Raw genomic sequence first — 22,109 nt, 5'->3', positions numbered from 1 at the left:
TCCCCTTCTTCTTTTAAATGTTTCCAAGACCTTTAGGAATGAAGGGCCCGGCACGTCTGGATGCCCAGGATCTGAGCTTGGGCCTCCAGGACCCGGAGTTTGGTAACTTCCCCCAGGGACGCCCTTTCGCTCCCGGGGTTCAGTCTCCTCCACTCCGACCGAGGGGAAGTGGGCTTAGGGGAGGGTCGGGGAGGGGGCAGCGCGGGGATCTAGCTGCGCTCGGGGACGGCGCGGACGAGGCGGGGACCCCGGCTCCGTGGGCGCAGCAGCGGGCGCGGGAGACTTACCTTCGGCGCAGCGGCCGCGAACCGAGGGGCAAGTGCGGGAAGGTGTGCGCTCGGCTGTCGCTCCCGGCTGCTCTGGACGGCCACCCAGACCGCGACCGCGCCCTTCCCCAGCCCCTCCTCCTGCTTCCACTCACCGACCGCCCCGGCCAGGCCAGCCAGGGGCCAGGGACGCTGTGCTCCAGCCTTGACCCACCCACCACGCAACCCTCGCCTCCCCACCCCCTGCTCCAAAGCCCTTCCTCCGCCTTTTTTTTTTTTTCTTCTCTTTTTCTTCAGCATTTGGCTTGTTTTCAAGATGCCGTGGATTCAGAGTACCTCACGGGTACCTACACTAAGTAACACTTACTTACCTAGCGGGTCCTTCGTGCCAGGCACCGTTCTAAATCCCGCATAATAGCCGTGCTACAAGGTAGATGCTGTTCTTACTCTCTAATCCCCGTTTTACAAGTAAGGAGGCCCAGGCTAGGGAGGGCAAGTCACCCAGAAAGAACAGCAGAGCTACATTTTGAGCGCAGGAGTCTGGGGATCCCTACCTTACGCCTGTTGACTCCAGGCTGAGGATTAGAGCTCAGGAGGCACCACGGCATTTTAAAGGCTTTCGGAGTCTCACTAAGTCAAGGAGGATAAAAATTAAAGCCCCACTACGATGGTCAGTATTACGTCAACTTGAACACAAGCTAGAGCCATCTGGGAGGAAGGAACCTCCATAAGATGGGGCTGTTGGCAAGCCTTTGGAGCGTTTTAACTAGTGACTGAATGGGAGGACCCAGTCTGTTGTGGGTGGTGTTACCCCTGGGCTGGTGATCCTGGAAAGGAATTGGCATTCCCTCATGGGCTCGGCATCAGTTCCTGCTTCAGGTTCTTGCGCTCTGACTTCCTGCCCTGACTTCCCTCAGTGGGGGGAGTGTGCTGTGGATGGACGTGTAAGCTGAAATAAACTCCTCAAGGTCCTTTTGGTCCTGGGGCTTTATCCTAGCAATAGAAACCTGAGACGGTGGTTCTCAACCTTCCTAATGCTGTGATCCCTTAACGCAGCTCCTCATGCTGTGGTGACCCCCCACCATAAAATTATTTTTGTTGCTACTTCATAACTGTAATCTTGCTACTGTTATGAATCGTAAAGTAAATATCTGTGTTTTCTGATGGTCTTAGGCGACCCCTGTGAAAGGGTCATTTGACTCACAAGGGGGCCCTGACCCACGTGTTGAGAGAACCATTACCCTAAGACATCCACTTAATGCTGGGAAATCAGTTCTGGTCAGCTGGCTGTTTGTGGAAGAAGGTAGAAGGAAATGCTACCATTTATCAGACCCTGAAGATTACATTCGTCCTTTTACTTTCCTTCAAGTTCTTTCTAGTACACAGCATTTCCTATTAGAGTTTGCAGAAGAGAGGTCTAGGGAAATGACTCAGGGTGAGAACATTGCCAGTACAAGCACAAGGTCCTGGGTTTGAATCCCCAGCACCCACTTAAAGCTTGGCATGACTCTGTGTTTGGGGAAGATTCCGGGAGCTGGCTGGTCAGCCAGACTGACCCAAATGGTGAGCTCCTGGTTCTGAGGGAGACTCTGCGTCAAGGGAATAAGGCAGAAAGCAGCACTGGAAGACGCACTGCTCTGGTCTCTGCACGCTCAGACACACCAACGAACACAGCACACACACACACACACAAAACAACATCACCACCAACAGCAACAAAATAAAACATCAAGAGTATGCTTGAATCAAGAACCACACTGGGTCATAGTAATAACCAGTTCTCATATGTGACCTTAGACTGTTCCAAATATTGATGCAGCAGTACTACATAATACTATTTATTAACTCTTAAGTTTTTATTTTTTACATTTATTTATGTGTATATGTGCCTATATGCTCATATTTGTGAGTGTGTGTATGTTTATGTGTGTGCAACGGTATGTGAGGTCAAATGGTGTGTGTGTGTGTGTATGCTTGCGTGTATGCAATGGCATGTGAGCTCAGATGGTGTGTGTGTGTGCTTGTGTGTGTGCAATGGCGTGTGAGCTCAGATGGTGTATGTGTGCTTGTGTGTGTGCAATGGCGTGTGAGCTCAGATGGTGTGTGTGTGTGCTTGTGTGTATGCAATGGCGTGTGAGCTCAGATGGTGTGTGTGTGCTTGTGTGTGTGCAATGGCGTGTGAGCTCAGATGGTGTGTGTGTGTGCTTGTGTGTATGCAATGGCGTGTGAGCTCAGATGGTGTGTGTGTATATGTGTTTGTATACTTGTGTGTGTGTGCAATGGCATGTGAGCTCAGATGGTGAGTGTGTGCTTATGTGTATGCAATGGCATGTGAGCTCAGATGGTGTGTATACTTGTGTGTGTGTGTGTGTGTGTGTGCAATGGCATGTGAGCTCAGATGGTGAGTGTGTGCTTGTGTGTATGCAATGGCATGTGAGCTCAGATGGTGTGTGTGTGTGCTTGTGTGTGTGCAATGGCATGTGAGCTCAGATGGTGTGTATACTTGTGTGTGTGCAATGGCGTGTGAGCTCAGATGGTGTGTATACTTGTGTGTGTGCAATGGCGTGTGAGCTCAGATGGTAATCTTAGTAGCAGGTGTCTTTACCCACTGATCCCTGTGGGTGGTCCTGTGGTCAGGTTTGAAAACTTGAAACAAATGGCCAGGGTCATAGTCTTATTAACAGCAAGCTTGACCACATGGGACAGATTGCTGGTGAGAATCAACAGTGGTCCAGCCACATGGAAGATAATTTGGGTGGTTCTTACAAAGATAAATACATTCTTACTTAATCTAGGAATTGCATTTGTTGGTGTTTGTCCCAATATTGTGGAATCTATGTGTTCACTAAAAACTACACGTGGATGTTTGTACCAGCTTTAGTCATAGCTGAAACGTGAAAGCAACCAAGAGGTCCTTTAGTAGGTGGATGGACAGTAAAATGTGGTACATTGTATATTGGAATTTTATTCAAGGCTAGAAACAGGTAAGTAATCAAGCCATGGAGACACCTTAGATGTATATTACAATGTGCTTCCTACTCTGTGACACTCTGGGAAAAGACAAAACTATGGAGACAGTGAAAATGTCCGTGGTTGCTAAGAGTTGTGGAGAAGGAAATGTGAATAGGTGGACCACAGAGAATGTTCAATGCAATAAAATCATGCAGTGTGGCACTCTAATGGTGGATAAATGACATTATACAGTTGTCAAAACACAGACTATATAGTGCCAAGAGTAAACCTTAGGAAAACTATGGATTCTGGGTGAAATATGTGAATGCTCATGTGAACTATGCCAGTTAGGTGGGGTATGTGGATAATGGGAGGTGTTGTGCATGTAGAAATGGGATACATGGGAAATCTCCATACCTTCCACTTATTTCTGCCAGGCAAGGTATCTGAACCTCACCTATGATGGTTAACATTATCAACGTGACAGGATCTGGATTAATCACCTAGGAAGCAAACCTCTAGGCATATCTTTGAAAGAATATTTATATTAGATTAAGTGTGAAGATCCACCTTGTGAAGGCACTATAAGGAGGTGTGGCCTTGTTGGAGGAAGTGTGTCACTGTGGGGGTAGGCTTTGAAGTTTCTTTCTCAAGTTTCCCTCAGTGTAACAGTCAACTTCCTGCTGCCTTTGAGTTAAGATGTAGGACTCTCAGCTCCAGCACCACATCTGCCTGCACGGTGCCATGTTCCCTACCCTGGTGATAATGGACTGAACCTCTGAAACTGTAAGCAAGCCACCTCAATTAAATGTGCTTATTTATAAGAGTTGCCAAGGTCTTGGTGTCTCTTTACAGCAATAAAAAACCCTAACTAAGACACACCTTAAATGTAGATCAACACCATCCCATGAGCTGAGGGCCAAGACTGAACAAAAAGGAGAAGCAAGCCGAGAACCATTATTCAATTCCTTCTGTAGTAGGACATTTTATCTTAGTTCGGGGGGTTTTCGGGCATCTAACAGATGGCCTGGTAGCTGTCTGTTCCTTGCTTGTCTTTTAAAGCTTTGTTTGGGGTTGACTCTGTCTTAGGAAGTAGCATGAGGAGGGTATTTGTAAATGGCAGATACTCAAAACAAATGCTAAAGAGGGGGCCTGGAGCTCAGAGGCAGAAGGTTCTATCTTCGTGACTATCCAGGTGCTTTGAAATGGAATATTCACTCACACACACACACACACACACACACACACACACACACACACACACACACACACACACATTTTAGATAAATTATGAGCACAAGGAATTCATAGCAAGGCACAACGGAATATTAAGCTGCATAACACCAGTAGTCCCTGCTGATTGGCTTCCCGCTAGACTAACCCTAGATCTTGTCAAAATATGGCTTATAATATACAGCTGGACTTCTATTTTATATTCCTGTGGCTCACCACACTTCTACATCATGACTGCAGATGCAATGGAGCCAAAATAAAGCCTACCTTCCTTAATTGCTTCCTAGCAGATGTTTTTACCACAATAATGAGAAAAGTAACTAATATAGAAAATTGGTACCAAGAGTAGTGATGCTGTGGAGATAAACTTGACTGTGTGGTTCTTAGTTGTTTGGAAATGTTTTTGCTGGAGTGATGTGGAAAAGTTGGCAAGTCCCAGAGTGCTGAGAGAAGAATATACTGGACCACTGTGATGGGAACTCAGAAGATGAAGATGAGAGAAATGTGGAGAGTGGAGCGCTGCTCACAGGCTTCAAAGGGGACTAAGGGCTCTATAAGGTTCTGGGCTAGGGAACACTCATGTGGCAGTCTGGCAAAGAATCCAGCTGCATTTGACTGTGGTGGCATTGTGCTACCCAAAATATTGTGTACCCTAATAAACTTATCTGGGGTCAGAGAACAGAAAAGCCACTAGATACTTAGGATAGGCAGTGGTAGCACACACCTTTAATCCCAGCATTCCAGAGGCAGAAGTCCATGTGTTCAAGGATACAGCCAAGCATGGTGACTCACGCCTTTAATCCCAGAAAGCGAGCCTTTAATCCCAGGGAGTGGTGGTAGAAAGCAGAAAGGTATATAAGGCGTGAGGACCAGAAACTAGAAGCATTTGGCTGGTTAAACTTTCAGGCTTTCGAGCAGCAGTTCAGCTGAGACCCATTCTGGATGAGGACTCAGAGGCTTCCAGTCTGAGGAAACAGGATCAGCTGAGAAGTTGACCAGGTGAGGTTAGCTGTGGCTTATTCTGTCTCTCTGATCTTCCAGCGTTCACCCCAATACTTGGCCTCAGGTTTGATTTTATTAATAAGACCTTTAAGATTCACGCAACATTTAGCCTGGCCTGTGTCCTAAGAACTTGAGCAATGCTGCATTAATGGGCTAATTTGTTTGGTGGGGGACGTTTTAAGGCAGGTTAACATTCAGGCTGTGTAACATCTACTGTACACTCTGCTCATCCAGACCTACAATGAGGGAGAGCCTAAACACATACTGTACGCACCACTAGGCCAGCCGTCAACTTAATTTATTTTTAATAACTAACTATGACATCCCTGGAAACTTAGGCATTGATTTTATGTACTTCCACCACACAGCCTAAACCCTGTCTCTGGAGGGATTCCCTGATTAAAAACAAAACAAAAACAAAACAAAAACCAATGGCATAAGGAAGTATTTCCCCCAGAACAAGTAAACAAAGGCCAGTGCCTAAGGGTACCCAGTCTCTATTGTGACTGGGCAGCAGAATTTGTCAGACATGGAGTTGTAGGATTTGTTCAGCATTTGCCATGCTGTGTTTCTCTCTTGCCTTGGTCTGATCCTTCTTTGCTACAACCCCATTCCTCCCTTTTGAACTGAAAATATTTATTCTGTGATATTCTATGTTCGAAGTATATAAAATCAGTGACTAAGTTTCCAGGCCTAGGTTTAAGTTGAAGCCTGGCACCGTGGTATGAGTTTATAATCTCATATACTAGGGAGGCTAAGGAAGGAAGATGGCTTGAGCCTAAAAGTCTGAGACCAATTTGAGCTACACAAGGAAATCCCATTTCAAAAATATAAGATTGATGATTACTTTTCTCCTCTGGTAGCATGCACAGTACCTCCCAGTACCATGAAAGCTAGCCATTAGGGATGAAGCTTCCAGGTCAGTACCAACTTGACTGACTTTCCATGTTCTATGATTCACACCTGTGGCATATTCAGCAATAGGGATTCCCTAAAGTTCTGGAGGGTAACTAAAAACAATGGCAAACAGCCTGTAATATTTGGTAACTAAAAACAATGGCAAACAGCCTGTAATATTTGGTAACTAAAAACAATGGCAAACAGCCTGTAATATTTGTAATACATATATATATATATATATATATATGTGTGTGTGTGTGTGTGTGTGTGTGTGTGTGTGTGTGTGTGTATTCTAGGAAGCTTCTGCTGTAGTAGTTTCTCCTTATTTCTTTTTGTGGTTGTAGTGCAGCAGTAGCTATACCCACAGTTAGTTTTTTATATGACTTTTAAAATAAGGTCTTGGTGTTAGCTAGCCCCCCTCATATCAATCTATGAACCCTATGAGCTACAATAAAACCCAGCCTGACAAGAGTCCCACTAGTGTAACAGTGGCATGATCGTGAAGAGAGTAACCACCCACTTGTTAAAACTGAATTTGAGACCGGCCCCACAAGGTGGAACCCGTGTTATCAGGGCCCAGACTGTGTGACTAGACAGGTCATAGGCTTTAGGAGGGAACCTAGTACTCTGTCTGCTAAAGAGACACAGTGTTAAACGAATTCCTAATGGTTTCTTGTTACATCTGTCTTAGTTTTCTATTTCTACGAGAGAACACCATGACCAAAGCAAATTATAGAAGAGTTGATTTGGGACTTGTAATTTCAGAAGGTTAGAGTCCAGGCCCATCATGGTGGAGAGCATGAATCAGCAGGCAGTCATGGTGCTGGAGCAGTAACTGAGAGCTCACATCTTGAGATACAACCATGAGGCAGAGAAAGACACCGAGGGAATGAGTCTTTTGAAACCTCAAAGCCTTCTCCCAGTGGCACACCTCCTCCAAGGCCATACCACTTAATCCTGCTGAAACAGTTCCACCAGCAGGGGACCAAGTATTCAAACATATGAGCCTGGGTGGGCCATTCTCAAGCCCTCACATACTCATAGATTAGCGCATTTCTCAACCTCAGTAGAGAACTTCTTTCTGCAGTGGATTCTGATTAACACAAACACCCACAACCGCTAAAGATGCAGAGAACAAGAAGTTGTGGAGTGCTCAGCCCTAAGTGGGACATCTGTGTGTCATACCTTCTCCTCCCAAGTCTCGGGGATCATTGTAGAAGAGGGAGCAAGAGTGTAAAAGCCAGAGGTGGTGGATGGGAACAAGGAGGGTGTTTTCTGGACACAACATGGCAGTTATGCACAAGACCTGTGTGAGCTCAAACAAGACAAAATTCCAGCACAGAGAGGGAAGGCAGGCAAGAGTTTAACTTCTAACTGAGGAGCTACTGGTAATTGATAGCTGCTGGGAAAGTGTCTTAGTCAGGGTTTCCATTGCTGTGAAGAGACACTGTGACCATGTCAACTCTTATAAAGGAAAACATTTAAATGGGGCTAGCTTTGAGTTCAGAGGTTTAGTCCATTGTCATCATGGCAGGAAGCATGGCAGCATGCAGGCAGACATGGTGCTGGAGCTGAGAGTTCTACATCTTGATCTGTAGGCAACAGGAAGTGAACTATCACACTGGGCGTGGCTTGAGCATATATGAGACTTCAAAGCTCACCTCCACAGTGACACACTTCCTCCAACAGGGCCACACCTACTCCAACAAGGCCACTCCCTATGTGGTCACCATGTTACCACCCCCACCCACCCCCCCACCCCCACCCCACCCCCCGCATCATGAAGTTCACAAGAACTAGGAGGAGCATGAAATCATTGCTGTCTCCACATGGACAAGGGAAGGAAGGGATTATTTGGAACCTGTAATAACAGAAACTCTGGAAGAGAGACTGTCCATCAGGGCCTGTGGCCAAGAAGGAAATCATAGGCAGGAGGGCATAGCAGGGGCCCGGTCACTTGAAGCTTCTCTTCCTTCAGTGGCTACACATGGCTAGTTGCAGCCGAAGAAGCCAGAACACTGGATGCCTGTCAGTTTCCTGGAGCTGTTGGTCCCAAGCATTGGTTCATTTTTGAAATATTTCTCAGTGGGATGTTTGAGTGAATATCTTGGATCTGGTTTTGAACAGCCTTTGGAAATTGTCCCAGAGGCTGGATCCTAATAAACTTTTATCACTTGTTGACTAGTTCTAGAACCTGAGAGCTTTAAACCAAAACAGACCTGAGGATGAGCCTTCTGCCAGCTTTGAAAGGAAGGCTTGCAGCACAGTCCTGTCATAGGATATTAACCGAGTGATGGGACGCCTCAGCACAAGTATCCAATCAGGGTAATGAGAACCTGAGGCCAATTTTAAGCAACTCTTCTTGTTAAGGCTTTGAAGGGCTTGAAATTCTGGTGTTCATTTGGAATTTTCAAAGAAAATTATCTAGGGCACTTGCCTCAGAGTTGTTGTGGGGTCGAGGTAGAAATCATGATGGGTTCATGGTCCTTGTTTTCCAGGCATACTCCATACGTCATTTGACACTGTCCCTAGACTGTGACCAGGATGTTAATTCAGTGCACCATTCTGATCGGCTCCTGTACAGAGCTCTCCTCAGCTCATTTGGGGAAAGCGTCTATAAAAGACATTCTAGTACCCTGATATTAAGTGGAGACATACAAAACTACATTGTGGACTTCTCATGACCAATAAAACCCTCAATTTCATGTGGCTGAACACAGTAACATATTCTAGATACCATTTCCTTCCTCGGTTTTCAATTTAAAAATCATATGAACCATTTTAAATTCTAAATGGATATGAATATTCTGCCATTCAAAATTCCTAAATTTTATGGTGATGAAATTTCGGGTCTCAGAAGCGTTTCTGTAGCCAATCATAAAACTTTGGAAACTGGTTTTCGGAACTGCTCCTCCATGTGCTCTAGACATGCACCCTAGAGCCGAGTCTGCTGCTAGGTGAGGGGTAACAATGGGACACTCTGAGGATATAAAGATCATTAACCCCCGGGGGCACTGAGAACGCAGGGGCTTGGCTATGGCATCCCTTCCCCGGGGTTTATGAGAGTGTGCTGAGTTTTCAGGTCTTGCTGAGTGTGCAAATGTGCCAAGAGAGCCATGCTGGTTGCTGTCCTTGGCAGTTTTTCGTATCATCAGAGGGTAAAGACACACAAATGCACAGGCTTGCAGAATGCCAAAATTGCTTGGGCTCAGTTCCCTTCTGCCTCTGTCACCGTGTCCTTCACAAGCCAATAGGCTCTGGCTTGAAGATTCGATCATCTCCCGGGTGTTTGGGACACTCAGCAAACCTGTGCTTGTGCAAGAAAAAGACACAGCCGTCCTCACAGTGTATCCGGGGTCTTGAGGAGGCTGGATGATAACGCCCATCCTACGGTATTCACATGGAAATGAGATGATTTCTCTTTGTTCTGATTGCAAAAGCAAAGCTATCCAAGAGCATGAATTTGTGCAGCATCCTGCTCTTAGCACAGTTAACATGTTTCAGATTCAATACTAGTACAGTTTTGTTCTTAAAGAAAAAAAAGCCTCCAGTTGCAGAACGATGCACCAGCTCAGCTCAGCTCTATACTAATGAGATGAATAATGGAAAAAAAAAAAAAACAGAGTAAAGCAAACAAAAGACAACCGGGCCGCCATTTATTATTGATACAAAGTTATATAGTGGCATAGGCTATTGGAGAAATCAGAGATTCATAACACACAAATTCATACTGGAGATACAAAAACATCATTTGAGGGTCAAGAACTCAGGTTGACAGCACCACAAATGTTTTCCTCAGTCTGGGCAGGTGAGAAATAACCAGGAATAACAAATCCCTACAGGAGACCGAGAGTGATTATCGTTAAGACTGTGCAAACGCTGTCCTACACAATTTCCTATCCAACAACAGGAACTTGCAGGAGCTTTCAGAAGACCCTGGTACGATAACGGGGCAGGCAAGGCAGAAGAAGGGTGCAGACAGTTATTTCCTCTGACCTTCACAGGCAGCGTCTGACAGGGACAAGGAACAACCTGCTGAGAGCTTTTCTCTTCCTTCTCACCTGAAGGCATGATATAAAAGGTTACTGAAGCAACACACAAGGCATTCGTGAATAAGTAAGAAACGCCGAAAGCAGAGCTTTCACCAAAATCATAGCTTTCACCGAAATAGAATCCACATTCGTCGACCAAATTAGCCAATCCCAAAGATGAAGTAGAAAACATAAATGAAATGAACAATTCGACATCAATGGGGCAAATCTCAGCTTCACACCTCTTCAACACTCTCCGTATAAGACGTGGGCATCCACTAGAGTAGTTCTGGTTTCTAATAAAGTGTCTGGAGTGGCAAGGCAGGGGGGCAGGGGGGCAGGGAGGAGGGAGGCAGGGAGGCAGGGAGGCAGGGAGGCAGGGAGGTGACGCTATTATCAGGGGCTTTCCTTCACAGAGTTCTCCGTGTCCAGGTCTGCACAGGCTGATGTCCCTGTCACTCTCCACCTTGTACATGAAAGCCTCTGGGTCCAGTCTCCCTTCCCACACTGGGCTCTTTCTGCCGTCTCCTCCCATGTCCATGTCCCACTGACTGTGAAGGAAGGTGTGTGTAAGCAGCTTGTGGGAGCCTGTGGGAATCTGCTGCGCTAAAGTGTGAACACCCCGGCACCGGGAGGTGTGACCAGTAACGGGCCAAGTGGGAATGGGAGGCTGCTCTACAGCTGATCGGCTCCCTCTCCTTGCTCTGGCGCTGTTCCAGAATTTCTGCCCTGAATTATGCAAACTGGTCTGCAGCAGCACCTGAGCAGCCAGGAATTTCTGGGCTCAATCCAACACACCCTCTCCTGAACACACTGCACTACTCTCAGAACGTGAAATCGGCTTTCCCCCAAATCTGTTCTAGATGCCAATACACAGCCTATGCATCATTGCAATCTCTTCTCTTCCTGCCTCCTCAGGACCACCACCAGTCACGCCCACCTAAAAGTGTGCTTTGTTTCTCCTCCCAGGTGGAGGACTGTTTTGCAATCCAAGTACAGCAGAGGTCACTTCTACACGCCCTGTAATACTGCCGGCACATTTTCTCAGCCTGGCTTCTTAAATTCACTTCCTATCACTCATCACAGCACCATCCATTCGTTCACTCAACAAACACGTCTGGCATGCTGGTAATGTGCAAGGCACTGCTGAAGAATGAGGAGGTGTGGCTCACACAGGCTCTGTGCTCAAGCTTGGGGTCGGCAGGGTGGCCTGTGAGCTTCTCCGCGGCTCACTCTTTCTAGATTTTAGTAGGAGTCTGGAATGTTCTCAAAGAGTTTGGGTCATTTCCATACAAACACTACACAACGTGGATGCTATATTTTTTTTCTCAGTGATAGGATGTGCCATGCACCGGAACAGCATTCACGTCTGCCTAATGGAATTGTGCCTCTGGTTAAAAACACAATGTGTATTCTTAATGTTTTGCCAGTAAGGCAGAAATGAAAATAAAGCAAAGGCAAGTTGTGTGCACACCACACACAGAATATTCGAGATGATATGTGAACACTATGCTATGTAAAAGCCACATATTTGTGGCCTTGTCGCAGACTGATATGGGGGAAATTAAGTGCCTGAGCTACCAGAAAAGAACCCCCAGAGAGAAGTCCCTGAGCTCTTGTGTCAGGGACAATGCTTCTATCTGCTGTGTGACACCCAGCAAACAGGCCCCGTGTGTACCTGTAAACTCTGGCTTTACTCCAACCTCTAGGAAATGTGCTCGTTCAAGTGATTCACTTACTCTCCAGAAACACTAACAAAATTAAAAACCCAAGGCACCCGGGCTCCTATTGCATTACTGCACCACAGAAGGCCCGGGAAGCGGGGAAGCGGGGCTGATCTTTAAAAGGATCTCTGGCACGCAAAGACTGGAACTTTGCAGCACTCTTCACTGCCCCGACTTGAGTGCTCCCCGCTTTTAAGTACATACAGACATGTACTCCAGTCTAAAGCATGTTGAGATCCGCATTCAAAAAGAGCTCTAGAAAAGCCAAGTGTACCGAGAGGCCAGGGTGCACAGGCCATCAAGTGGAAACAATGCACAAACATCTGAGTTGTGCCCATTAGAATTTGTAATGGAATCCGTGTCAGCAGCCTGCACTCTGCTGCCTAGAGGTCCAGAAAAGCCCACACAGTAGAAAGCTGGGGGCGAAGGAGGAAACCAAAGGCTCTGTACTCTCAGATATCTGCTACCCACACTGCACCCGCTCTCTCGATTCTATCAGCAAAGCTAATTGTCCAGTGTCTGTCCTAATTCTAAAGCACCTCTGTGGTCAGCCTTACAGAGTCGCTCTGTGCAGCCACTGAGACTGTTACAGGGACCTGTAGGCATAACTCCACGCTGATACTCTGGGGGTCTCAGTGGTTCTATTTCATGAGGTAGCTCAGTTGTGAGTTTTATGCATGCGATGTCTGCTGTCCACCCACTCAAAGCTAGTTTTCCCTTTTTTTAAATCTGAAAGGTTATAAAAATACCAGTATTTCTCCCTGTTTTATAAAAATGAGTTTAGAAAAAACAATTCTACATGGGTCTTCTCATTAAACTTCCGTTCCATCTTGCAGATTGTTGTGGACTCTGACTTCCAGATTCACTTTTTTTCCTTTAGCACCTTTGGACGTGTAAGACCCTTCCCTGTCGCTCAGTATGTTGACATTGCGCACGGTACAGTACTGTCTGCTGACATTCTTCTCCACCGTGTCTGCGCTTCTCTTGGCGACATCCACCTTGGTATTCAGGGGGTAGTCCTCCAGAGTGTGATCGGGGGGCTGTTTCTTCTTCTGTTTCTGGCATTTTCTGGTGATGAAACAGGCCACCAGGAACAGCAGAAGGAGAAGCATAATGGCAACCAGGGCACCGCCGATAGACGCCCCAGTCTGGGACAGGGACGCAGCGACAACGGGCTCCTGCATCTCCAGGGTCAGGGACTTCATGTTGGTGCCGTTCTTGACTTGGTCCCCTTCGTTGTCATAGATGAGGGAGTCGTCAAGAGACAGCCAGCCACTGGGGTCCACCAGGTCCCTCTGGTGGCGCCTCAGAGAAGCTGTGAGAGAGCGGTGGACCCGGGGCCTGGAGATGCTGTCAGGGCCGATGATGTAGATCACCTGGAGATACCACTGGTGTCCTGCTTCCACCTGCAGGCAGAGACAAGACACGGCTTAGCCGTGAGCATTTCAGGAGACGTGAAAGACACCTGCTATGACAGGACCAGGCAGAGAAACGGTCTCCATTACATATCGGCAATGGATGCTCTAGGTTCCAAGATACAGGGAACTAAACCAAGCATTCGGGATTCTGTTTTATTTCCAGATTAGGATAGCTAAACACATTCTTTTCAATTTCCCTACTCATGTGGAATGGCCTAAGAATTTATTTTTCATGGTCTCTTTAGCTAAATGAATGCTTATGAGTTATTGGTCTTTATTAATAGCAGTGAAATAATACTATTAACTACCACGTTTACTCTCTGTGCCCTTTAACCGTTCCTTATGCTAAATTACTTTTTACTGATGAATTTCAGTTAAAATGGAGTCAGCCAACAAATTTTCACTAAACAATTCTCAGCATAATGTACAGATTCATGACAACAATTTGCTGAACTCGAAGACTCTCTAGATCACCCCCCAGAGGAGGACCATCGAGTACTTTATTGCCTCCTTATCTGCCTGCCTGGAAATACTTCATGACTTTGAAATAACTTCAAAGAGCAGTGATGGCCCTGAAACCCAAGGTCATGGATAACCGCTTGGAGACAGAAAAAAAAAGTGCAAAATTTGATCTCGGAAGGTCATGTTTGTTACTAGAATGTAGGGTATTTTTTTGCTATCAGATACTAGTCATCTGTGCCCCTCTAACCTGGGCATTGTGACTCTGTTCAGGGTTTTCCAAATGCCTGTGAAATCAGCTGGTTCAGCCAATAGCCCCAAAGCTAGAATTTAAAAGAACTCAGGAAAAATCAGAGCAGCCCATACACTGATGGACAATGGCAGATGCTCAGATGCCAATCAAAGAATCTTATCCTTGCTTTGGTCTACTGGGGATAGGGAAATCTTGGGAGTGTAGGATAGGTTTACTAACAAGGAAAAAGGCCTCACGGCAAGAAGGTTATCAAAAGAAACTGACAATCACCTTATAGAGGGCATCTACTTTGAGGGTGAATCCATCCACACCTGGCATGCTACTGACCACCTGGAAATCGGGCAACTCAGACGCAAAGTGGGCCTCGAAAGGCACGTCGTGGAAGTACTTGTCGGTGACCTCCGGCTGGCTGCGATCCTAGAATTAAAAAGAGGAAGAGACCCGGTGTGTGGAAGCAATCCTGAGGAGAGGATGTTCTCCCCTGCTTCTGTGGGTTGGCTGAGGAGAGTGTGCTGTGGAGAGTTTCCCCCAAGCCGGTGCTGCCTCTGGACACCCTTAAGGGAGGATTCTGGTAGGTTCTATCTAACCTGTATCTCACAGGCCTTGTGTGGCCAAGGGTAGCGATGAATGTCGGTCAACACAAAATTACAAACTTAATTTTTTTTTTTTGGTGATGTTTTGATGTTGTTTATCATCTGTGAAACCCCTGACAAGAGTCTTGTAGACAAATTCATTTTGCCTGTCCAAAGGTTGGACATGCCCAGCAGACAACCAGTTCTCAAGCTACTTTGTCTCAGGGCCCTTTCCATAGTCAAAAACCAAAGACCTTAAAGAACTTTTATTTATGTGATTTTCTTCTATCAATATTAATAGAAATTAAACCTGAGCAATTAAAAAAAAATACTCCTGATTCATTTTAAATTTAGAATGAAAAGTTCATTATATTCGAATCTAAGGAAGATACGTTTTAGTGAAATATGCCCATATTCATCTTTGTCTTCAAAGATATCCCATTTTGTGAGATTCCTAACTGTTTTTGTATTTAGTCAGCTGTGACATACTATCCTAACTGACTTATGAAGAAAGTCTAGCTTCAAACACAGCTATACGCAGGAAAAAGGAGGTATCCACTTACAACTTTTTTAGGTAATTGAGGGAGATAGATATATAGATGATAGATAGATAGATAGACAGATAGATAGGTGATAGATAAATAGATACACAGACAGAGACAGTAGATAGATAATAGATAGGCAGAGAGATGATAGAAGATAGATGATAGATGATAGATATATAGATAGAAGATAGATGATAGACAGTAGATAGATGATAGATAGATAGATAGATAGATAGATAGATAGATAGATAGATAGATAGATAGACAGATAGATAGCTGACAGATATGGATGGATGGATGGATGGATGGATGGATGGATGGATGGATGGATGGATAGACGAGTTGTGTGTGGCATGGACATGTTTGTGTTGGGATGTGTACTTGTGTGTGGATGCCCCGACATTGACATTGGGTGTGTTCCTCACTTTATTTTGAGATGGGTTTTTCACTGAAATTGGAACTCACTGACTGGTTAGTTTGGCTGGCTAGTGAGCTACAGGGATCCTCCTGTCTGTCTTCCCTGTGCTAGGATTGTATGTGACCACTCTTTATGTTGGTCCTGAGAATCAAACTCAGGTCCTCACACTTGCGTGGCAAGCACTTTACTGACTGGGCCATATCTCCATCCCCTGGATAGTCTTCAAAACTTTTTGCTCCTTCTTCAATATTTAATTATTATTGTGTGTGTGTGTGTGTGTGTGTGTGTGTGTGTGTGTGTGTGTGTAGTGTAGGTATGTACATACACACTCATGTGAGTGCTTGAGGAGAGGACATGTACCAGAAGAGGACATTAGATCCCCTGGGGGCTGTGAGCTTCCTGATGTGAGTTCTGCAGCCCACACTGGGTCCTCTGCAAGAGCAGTCCATGCTCTTAACCACTGAGCCATCTCTCCACCCGCCAAGTACAACATGGACTCTGAAATCACATTAATAAACTTTCTGGTGAGGATGTGAGTGTGCAAAGGGGGCACCATTGTAGTACTAGGAGAGCAATTTCAACCTTGTAGACTCTTGGAAGGAGTGTGAGGACCACTCAGGGCCTCTGAACCAGTCTTGAAGAAACACTGGCTTAGAGTTTCCTCTTCCTGGAATGTCAAAAGCAGGTATCTTGAGAGTCACCATAACCAATAAATTGGTAACGTAGTAGGTAACTCATGAGAGAGAAAGAACAATAAAAAGGAAGTATAGAGAAAGCACTGTGCTTCTGCCAGAAATCACAGCGGAGACATTGGCTCACTATCTGCTCCTTGACATGAGCATTAATGGAGAGCGTACCAGCAGCAGGAATCTGTGCTTCAGGTGTTTGTTCGGCTGAATGCATCCGTACTGTGGCCCTTCATTGTAGATTGTGCCCGTAGGATCGAAGAAAGGCACGTAGCCATCCTTGCCAGTACACAGATAGACTTTCTCCAGCTGCAGTTTGTAAGCAGAATGAAGGTTTTGTTCTGGATGCCAAAGGACCCGGCCGTAAAGGATCTGCCCTGGAAAGACCGAAAGACATCAACTTGATTGGACTCTGAGGTTAAAGAGAAAAAAGTGTCAAGGGCAGAGAGGATGTGACATACGTCCTCAAAGTCAACGTGTCTTCTCTATGAGGAGCTCTGATTCCAAGTGTCCCAGAAATATACATTTACCATTTATCGCTCCTCTAATTCATTAATATTACTGAAGCATTTATGATATGCCAACCACTCGGCTATGCACAAGGGATACAGAGGTAAGTGAGATGCAAATGAGAGGGCAGAGATGAGAGCAAAGAGATTAATAACATTTATTGATAACATTCATCAAGTTCGGTATTTGCTACATACTGCGCTAAATTTTTCTCACGCAGTGAAACTCATGGGGTGCTTATGGTCTTCTAGCTGAGGAAGCCAAGGCACTGAGTGTAAGTGAGTGGCTGAAAGTCACCAAGGTTGCACGTAGTGAAGGTGGGATGCAGAGGGATGCAGAGCGAGGGCACTTAGGCTCGGCAACTCACTCTAATGCTGTACACCACCCGCTACAACAGAGGAGAATACTTTCTGTTACAGGAGTGTGGGCTAGCCAGGCTAGAGGCTGCTTTGGGAGAGGTGTGGAGGGGTTTCAGGAGAGATGCTCTTTGAGCTGTCTCCTAAAGCATGAACAAGGATTCATCAGAATATTTTGGGGCAGGAGACAGGACAGAATATTTCAGGCAAAACAAAATCCATGTAAAAATACTTAAGGCTGGGTTGGCAGGAAGCCTAGTGTGGGAATTGTTTGTTTTGAACAGCATCTGATATGGCCTCAAGTTCTTTATTCCATCTTATTTAATTCTTCCAAGAGCCCAAAAGATGGCTCAGTCATTATTCCCTTAAGTAGTCTGTGCTAGTGAGATCCACAGCAGTGACAATATAACTGGGAGCCAATAGGAGTGCTACTGCAATCTCTCCAGGGAATTCAGAGCTGAGATAACTTACCCAAGTTAGACATCATGTTAGAATTGGATTGGAAATGCCAATCCTCCTCCTACCCAGACCAGTGCTTCCCCATGGTACTACAATGCAGTCACTAGAGCACTGAGACCACAATGTGTTTTTATGAATGGAGGGAAGAATGGGAGTCTTTACCTTGCTTCTATCCTGGCTGCCCCAGAACGGAAGCCTGGGAGATGTTCCTTACAGAGCTTGCTGACTGAGACATGAACAGACTGTGCATCCAGTCCAGGGGCTGGCTCTCTAGGCGGAACCACTTACTGCAGCTTGAGGAAGCAACTCACCTTTGGAAAAGGCTCCTTTGTAATCCATTTCTGCCAGTGACATATCAGACGTGTTGGGATCCATCAGGAACACCTTTTCATTATTGCAGAGCTGAAATTCAGTATTGAGAGAATACACAACCGGCACAGGGCGGTTGGTCTGCTGGAACGCAATGGGTATCAGGAACCTAGAGGTGGGAGGGATGAGAGCTTCTTGAGGGCGGGGTCAGCTTACAGCGGGCACTTGAGCTGTCTTCTTTGCCTGCCCTCTTGACAGTGCACGCACTCTGCTCTGGGTGCTGACTGTTTACTGAATGCCTTTATGAGGATAATCGGCTCTCTTACTCGTTTTTATTTCTTGAGAAAGGGTCTTGTTGCAGGATATCTGATCACACTGTGAACTCCGAGATTGTGTTATTTACTGTAAAAACCTGTTTCTAGTTGTGGTGTGGCTCAGCACACACTTTTAATTCAAGAGCTTTCTGCTTCCTGTAAACAGGATTGAATAAAAACAACATTCCATAGGCCAAGAGGCAGAGCAAGCAACCAATTGACAGGAAGTAACTATAGAGTGTGAGAGGGAGTCAGGAAGACGGATAGAGAGATGCACAGGAAGTAGTAGGGAGGGGCATTGAGTTTGGGAGCCTTTTGGTTTGAGACGGCGTGGGAGAAAGCCTCTTTCTGGGATGCTGGCAAAGAAGGAAGGTCAGCTGGCCGCTTTCTTGGCCTCTCTGAGCTAGCAGGTTTTCACCCCAGCATCTGGCTCCTTGGTAAAATCAAACAATTGAGATTTAGTTAAAAGCAACATTTATATTTAGATAAAAATATATCTCATGTAGTTTAAGACAGCTTTGACCCTTCCTTCTTCTTTCATTCCAAGTCCTGGGGTAACAGGCATGCACCTCACTACACTCAGTTTCTACAGTGCTGAGGACACTCCAACACCCTACCGACTCAACTACATCTCCAGCCCCTGCCTCTCTCTATGAACAGGGTAATTCACCCTTTAGAACTCGGTGGTACCAGTTGCACTTTTTTCCCCTCAAAGTGTCGTGTGTGTGTGTGTGTGTGTGTGTGTGTGTGTGTGTGTGTGTGTGATGTGTGTTGTATGTGTGTATGTATGGGAGCATGTGTCTAAGTATGCACACGTGGCAGCCAGAGGTTACTGTTAGCTGTCTCCCTCAGTCCCTCTCGATTGTATTTTTGAGGCAAGGCTCTCAGAGAACCTGGAGCTCACGAATGGCTAGACTTGCTGGCTCCCAGCACTTGCAGGCTGAATCAGGAAGGCTACGGATTCTTCATACGTGAACTACACAGAGAGTTCAAATCCAGCCTGACTGACGGCAAGCAAAGCTCTGTCTTAAATGCTGAGCTGCAGAAAACACCGGCATGCAAAATAACACAAAGGAAAATAAGAATCTCCAGCGCTGCTAATGTTCTGTTTCAGACAGGTGCTAAATACATGCTTGTCGCCTATGTGTCCTCTGAGTAGCTGACACAGTAAAAAATTAAAAATTTTAATGTAGAGTAAATTCTTTAGCATGTCCCGACAGAACTCGCCCTCTGTTCTTCACAGTTTTCCTGTCACCACCCACCCTGTCGGTGGCAGACTGGGGTTTCTGTCCTTCTTGAATCCCATCCCACCAGTCCCCTGAAGTGGCTCTTTGATTACCACAGTGCCCCAGCTAGACTTTTCCTAGATTCACACACCCTGAGTCATGGACTCTTTGGATGAATACTTAGAGACTCTGCCACACCCATCATGAAACTGCTAAAGTGGATGAGAACGTGAGGCTAGATAGGCCATAGACCTAGGGGAAAAACCTACTATTATTATTCTGCTAAAGGAACTTAGCAATAAAATGACTCTCCTAATAACACACTGCTATACCCATACATCAGTGCCTTTGCTCAACCCTCATCAGAGATGCTTCTTCCGGCAGTAGATGGGAATTAATGTAGAGACCTGCCATGGACCATGAGCAGAGAGGGAGAGACCCACCATGGACAATGAGCAGAGAGGGAGAGACTTGGGGACACTCAGTCCTACACAGGAGGTCTGTATCAAACAAAGCCTTGGGGATTTCCCTGGTCACTACTCCTCCTGTACGTGGCTGACTGGGATACTTTCAAACATTACTCCTGCCATCAATTCTGGTGGCTCAACATCCTGACAGAGGCCATCGAAATCTTCACCTCCTTAACTGCCTTGGGCTAATTCTCCACCCAATAGTAGCTACTCACTTTCCTACGGCTACTATTGACAAGCACCCCAGATTCCGTTTTCAAACACCTTCCATGCTGTCCCCCATATTTTCAGCTCCTCTCCTCTTTTATCATACTGTTAATTCTTCCACCTACAGCAGGCCCTTCCTGAACACTCTTTTCAGAATGCAAAGGACCTGGAATACTTTATATAGACATGGTGGAGATGTCCACACATAATTACTTATTTATAAACACTTGGGAAAACAGCCTGTCAACTTTGTAAGTTAAATATACATCTACCATATGATCCAGTCATCCTAAGAAAACAGAAAACATGTGTTCACATGAGGCTTGCACATACATATTCAGGGCAGATCTATTTAAAACAGATCCAAGTTGGAAAGAGTTCAACTGCCCATCAAATGATGAATTGATGGATTGCTATTTCCATACTATGTAACACAACTCAGCAGTAATAGAAACTACTTACTTTTACAGTAACACAGAAAATCAAATAATCATGCCAAGTGAAATGAGCCAGAGAAAAATAACTGCAGTTGTATGATAACACTTATAAAGGTTCTAGAGAATCCAATCTCCTGTTGGTGACAGAAAACAGATGAGGGGACACCTGGAGAAGGTGAGGGGTAGGGGGGCTACAGAGAGGTGTGAAGAGACTTTTGGAGGAAATGGCTGTGTATTGTCTTGATCACAGTGATGGTTCACAAGTATACATGTATGCCAATATGTGTTAAATGTGTATGTGTGCATCTGTAGTTTGTTTACCATCAATAATACAACAATTTAAAAACGATCCAGCCTGCTTGCCCTGCTGTACTTAAGTCTCTCTGCTTACTTCCTCCCCTCCCTCAGACCTCAGTGCTCCTCTTGCTTCTGGCCACTGCCAGATTCAGTCAGATACCTACCTTGTCAGGCTTGGTCACCCGGTTTACTCCTCTGGAACTCACAGGCTCTGCCTGTCTTCCTTGGTTAATGGATGAACTGTCTCGGCTCCAAGCTAAAGCCAGCCCTTCCTTCATGTCTGATGACTGTCCCTTTACCACCCTCAAGGACCTGGCTTCATCCCACGCATCATTAGCTCTCCCTTTCACTGCAGCATGCAAACATTTGGACATGTTTTCTACCCTAAAACACAACCTAGTATGAGCTCTTAAAAAAACATGGCCTCTCATCTGTTATCTGTTACTGTACCATTTCTCTGACATCCTTTTCAGAAAAACTCCTTATGCCTATTGTTCCTGCTTGCTTGCCTCTCTTGAATTCACCCCCTCCCCCAGGTTAGCATCTCATTAGCCTGTGTACTCATGAACCCTGGCATGACCAAATCTAACAGCCAACTCCCAATCTTTCAACAGGAAAGTCACACTTCAAGTAGTTCTCTCTCAGTGCCAATTCTGTCTTTCCCATCTTCTCTCAGTGTTTTCTAGGTACCTTGCTCAGACAGGTGGCATTAAACTATAAGGTGTCTAAGGCCTGGGTGACTTTTAAGACACTGTTGTAACATAATTTTATAATCTCAGTGTTCAGACCAGGAAAGCACTTGCTAAGACAAGAATGAATAACAACATGGAAGGAAGGGGTAAGGTTCAGTGTGGAATAACATGGAGTGAAGGGGTAAGGTTCCTTTGGAGTAACATGGAGTGAAGGAATAAGGAATTACAGATGGCTGTTAGCTGCCATGTGGGTGCTGGGAATGGAACTTGGGTCCCCAAGAAGAACAGCCAGTGTGCTTAACTGCTGAGCCATCTCTCCAGCTCCATATATTTGGTCCTTATTCTTCTCCATAGTTTATGTCTATACAGTCTA

At 45.6% G+C, this 22,109-nt stretch overlaps 2 protein-coding genes across 4 annotated transcripts in view; both read right to left on the bottom strand.

Moving 5' to 3' along the window:
• Positions 1-1,080, bottom strand: part of Anxa3 (annexin A3) — a 59,423-nt gene extending 58,343 nt beyond the window's left edge. Inside the window, exon 1 of one of the 3 annotated variants that reach the window (XM_052735416.1) lies at positions 821-1,080. The gene's annotated coding sequence lies outside the window, so the exon portion shown is untranslated. The other 2 variants (XM_052735417.1, XM_052735415.1) reach the window with 2 other exon arrangements.
• Positions 1,081-9,978: 8,898 nt separating this feature from the next.
• The window catches only part of Fras1 (Fraser extracellular matrix complex subunit 1), a 422,683-nt gene continuing 410,552 nt past the window's right edge, over positions 9,979-22,109 (bottom strand). The window contains exons 71-74 of the mRNA XM_052735413.1: positions 18,096-18,262; positions 16,631-16,836; positions 14,509-14,655; positions 9,979-13,514 (exon numbers count right to left, since the gene is read on the bottom strand). Coding sequence (XP_052591373.1) covers positions 12,921-13,514; positions 14,509-14,655; positions 16,631-16,836; positions 18,096-18,262 — 1,114 coding nt within the window. The 3' untranslated portion in view covers positions 9,979-12,920. The remainder of the gene's footprint in view (positions 13,515-14,508; positions 14,656-16,630; positions 16,837-18,095; positions 18,263-22,109) is intronic.

The sequence above is a fragment of the Peromyscus californicus genome, unplaced genomic scaffold (assembly GCF_007827085.1).
Source record: "Peromyscus californicus insignis strain IS unplaced genomic scaffold, ASM782708v3 Scaffold_13__1_contigs__length_99412109, whole genome shotgun sequence".
Classification (NCBI taxonomy): Eukaryota; Metazoa; Chordata; class Mammalia; order Rodentia; family Cricetidae; genus Peromyscus; species Peromyscus californicus.
This window is presented reverse-complemented; position numbering and strand designations above follow the sequence as displayed.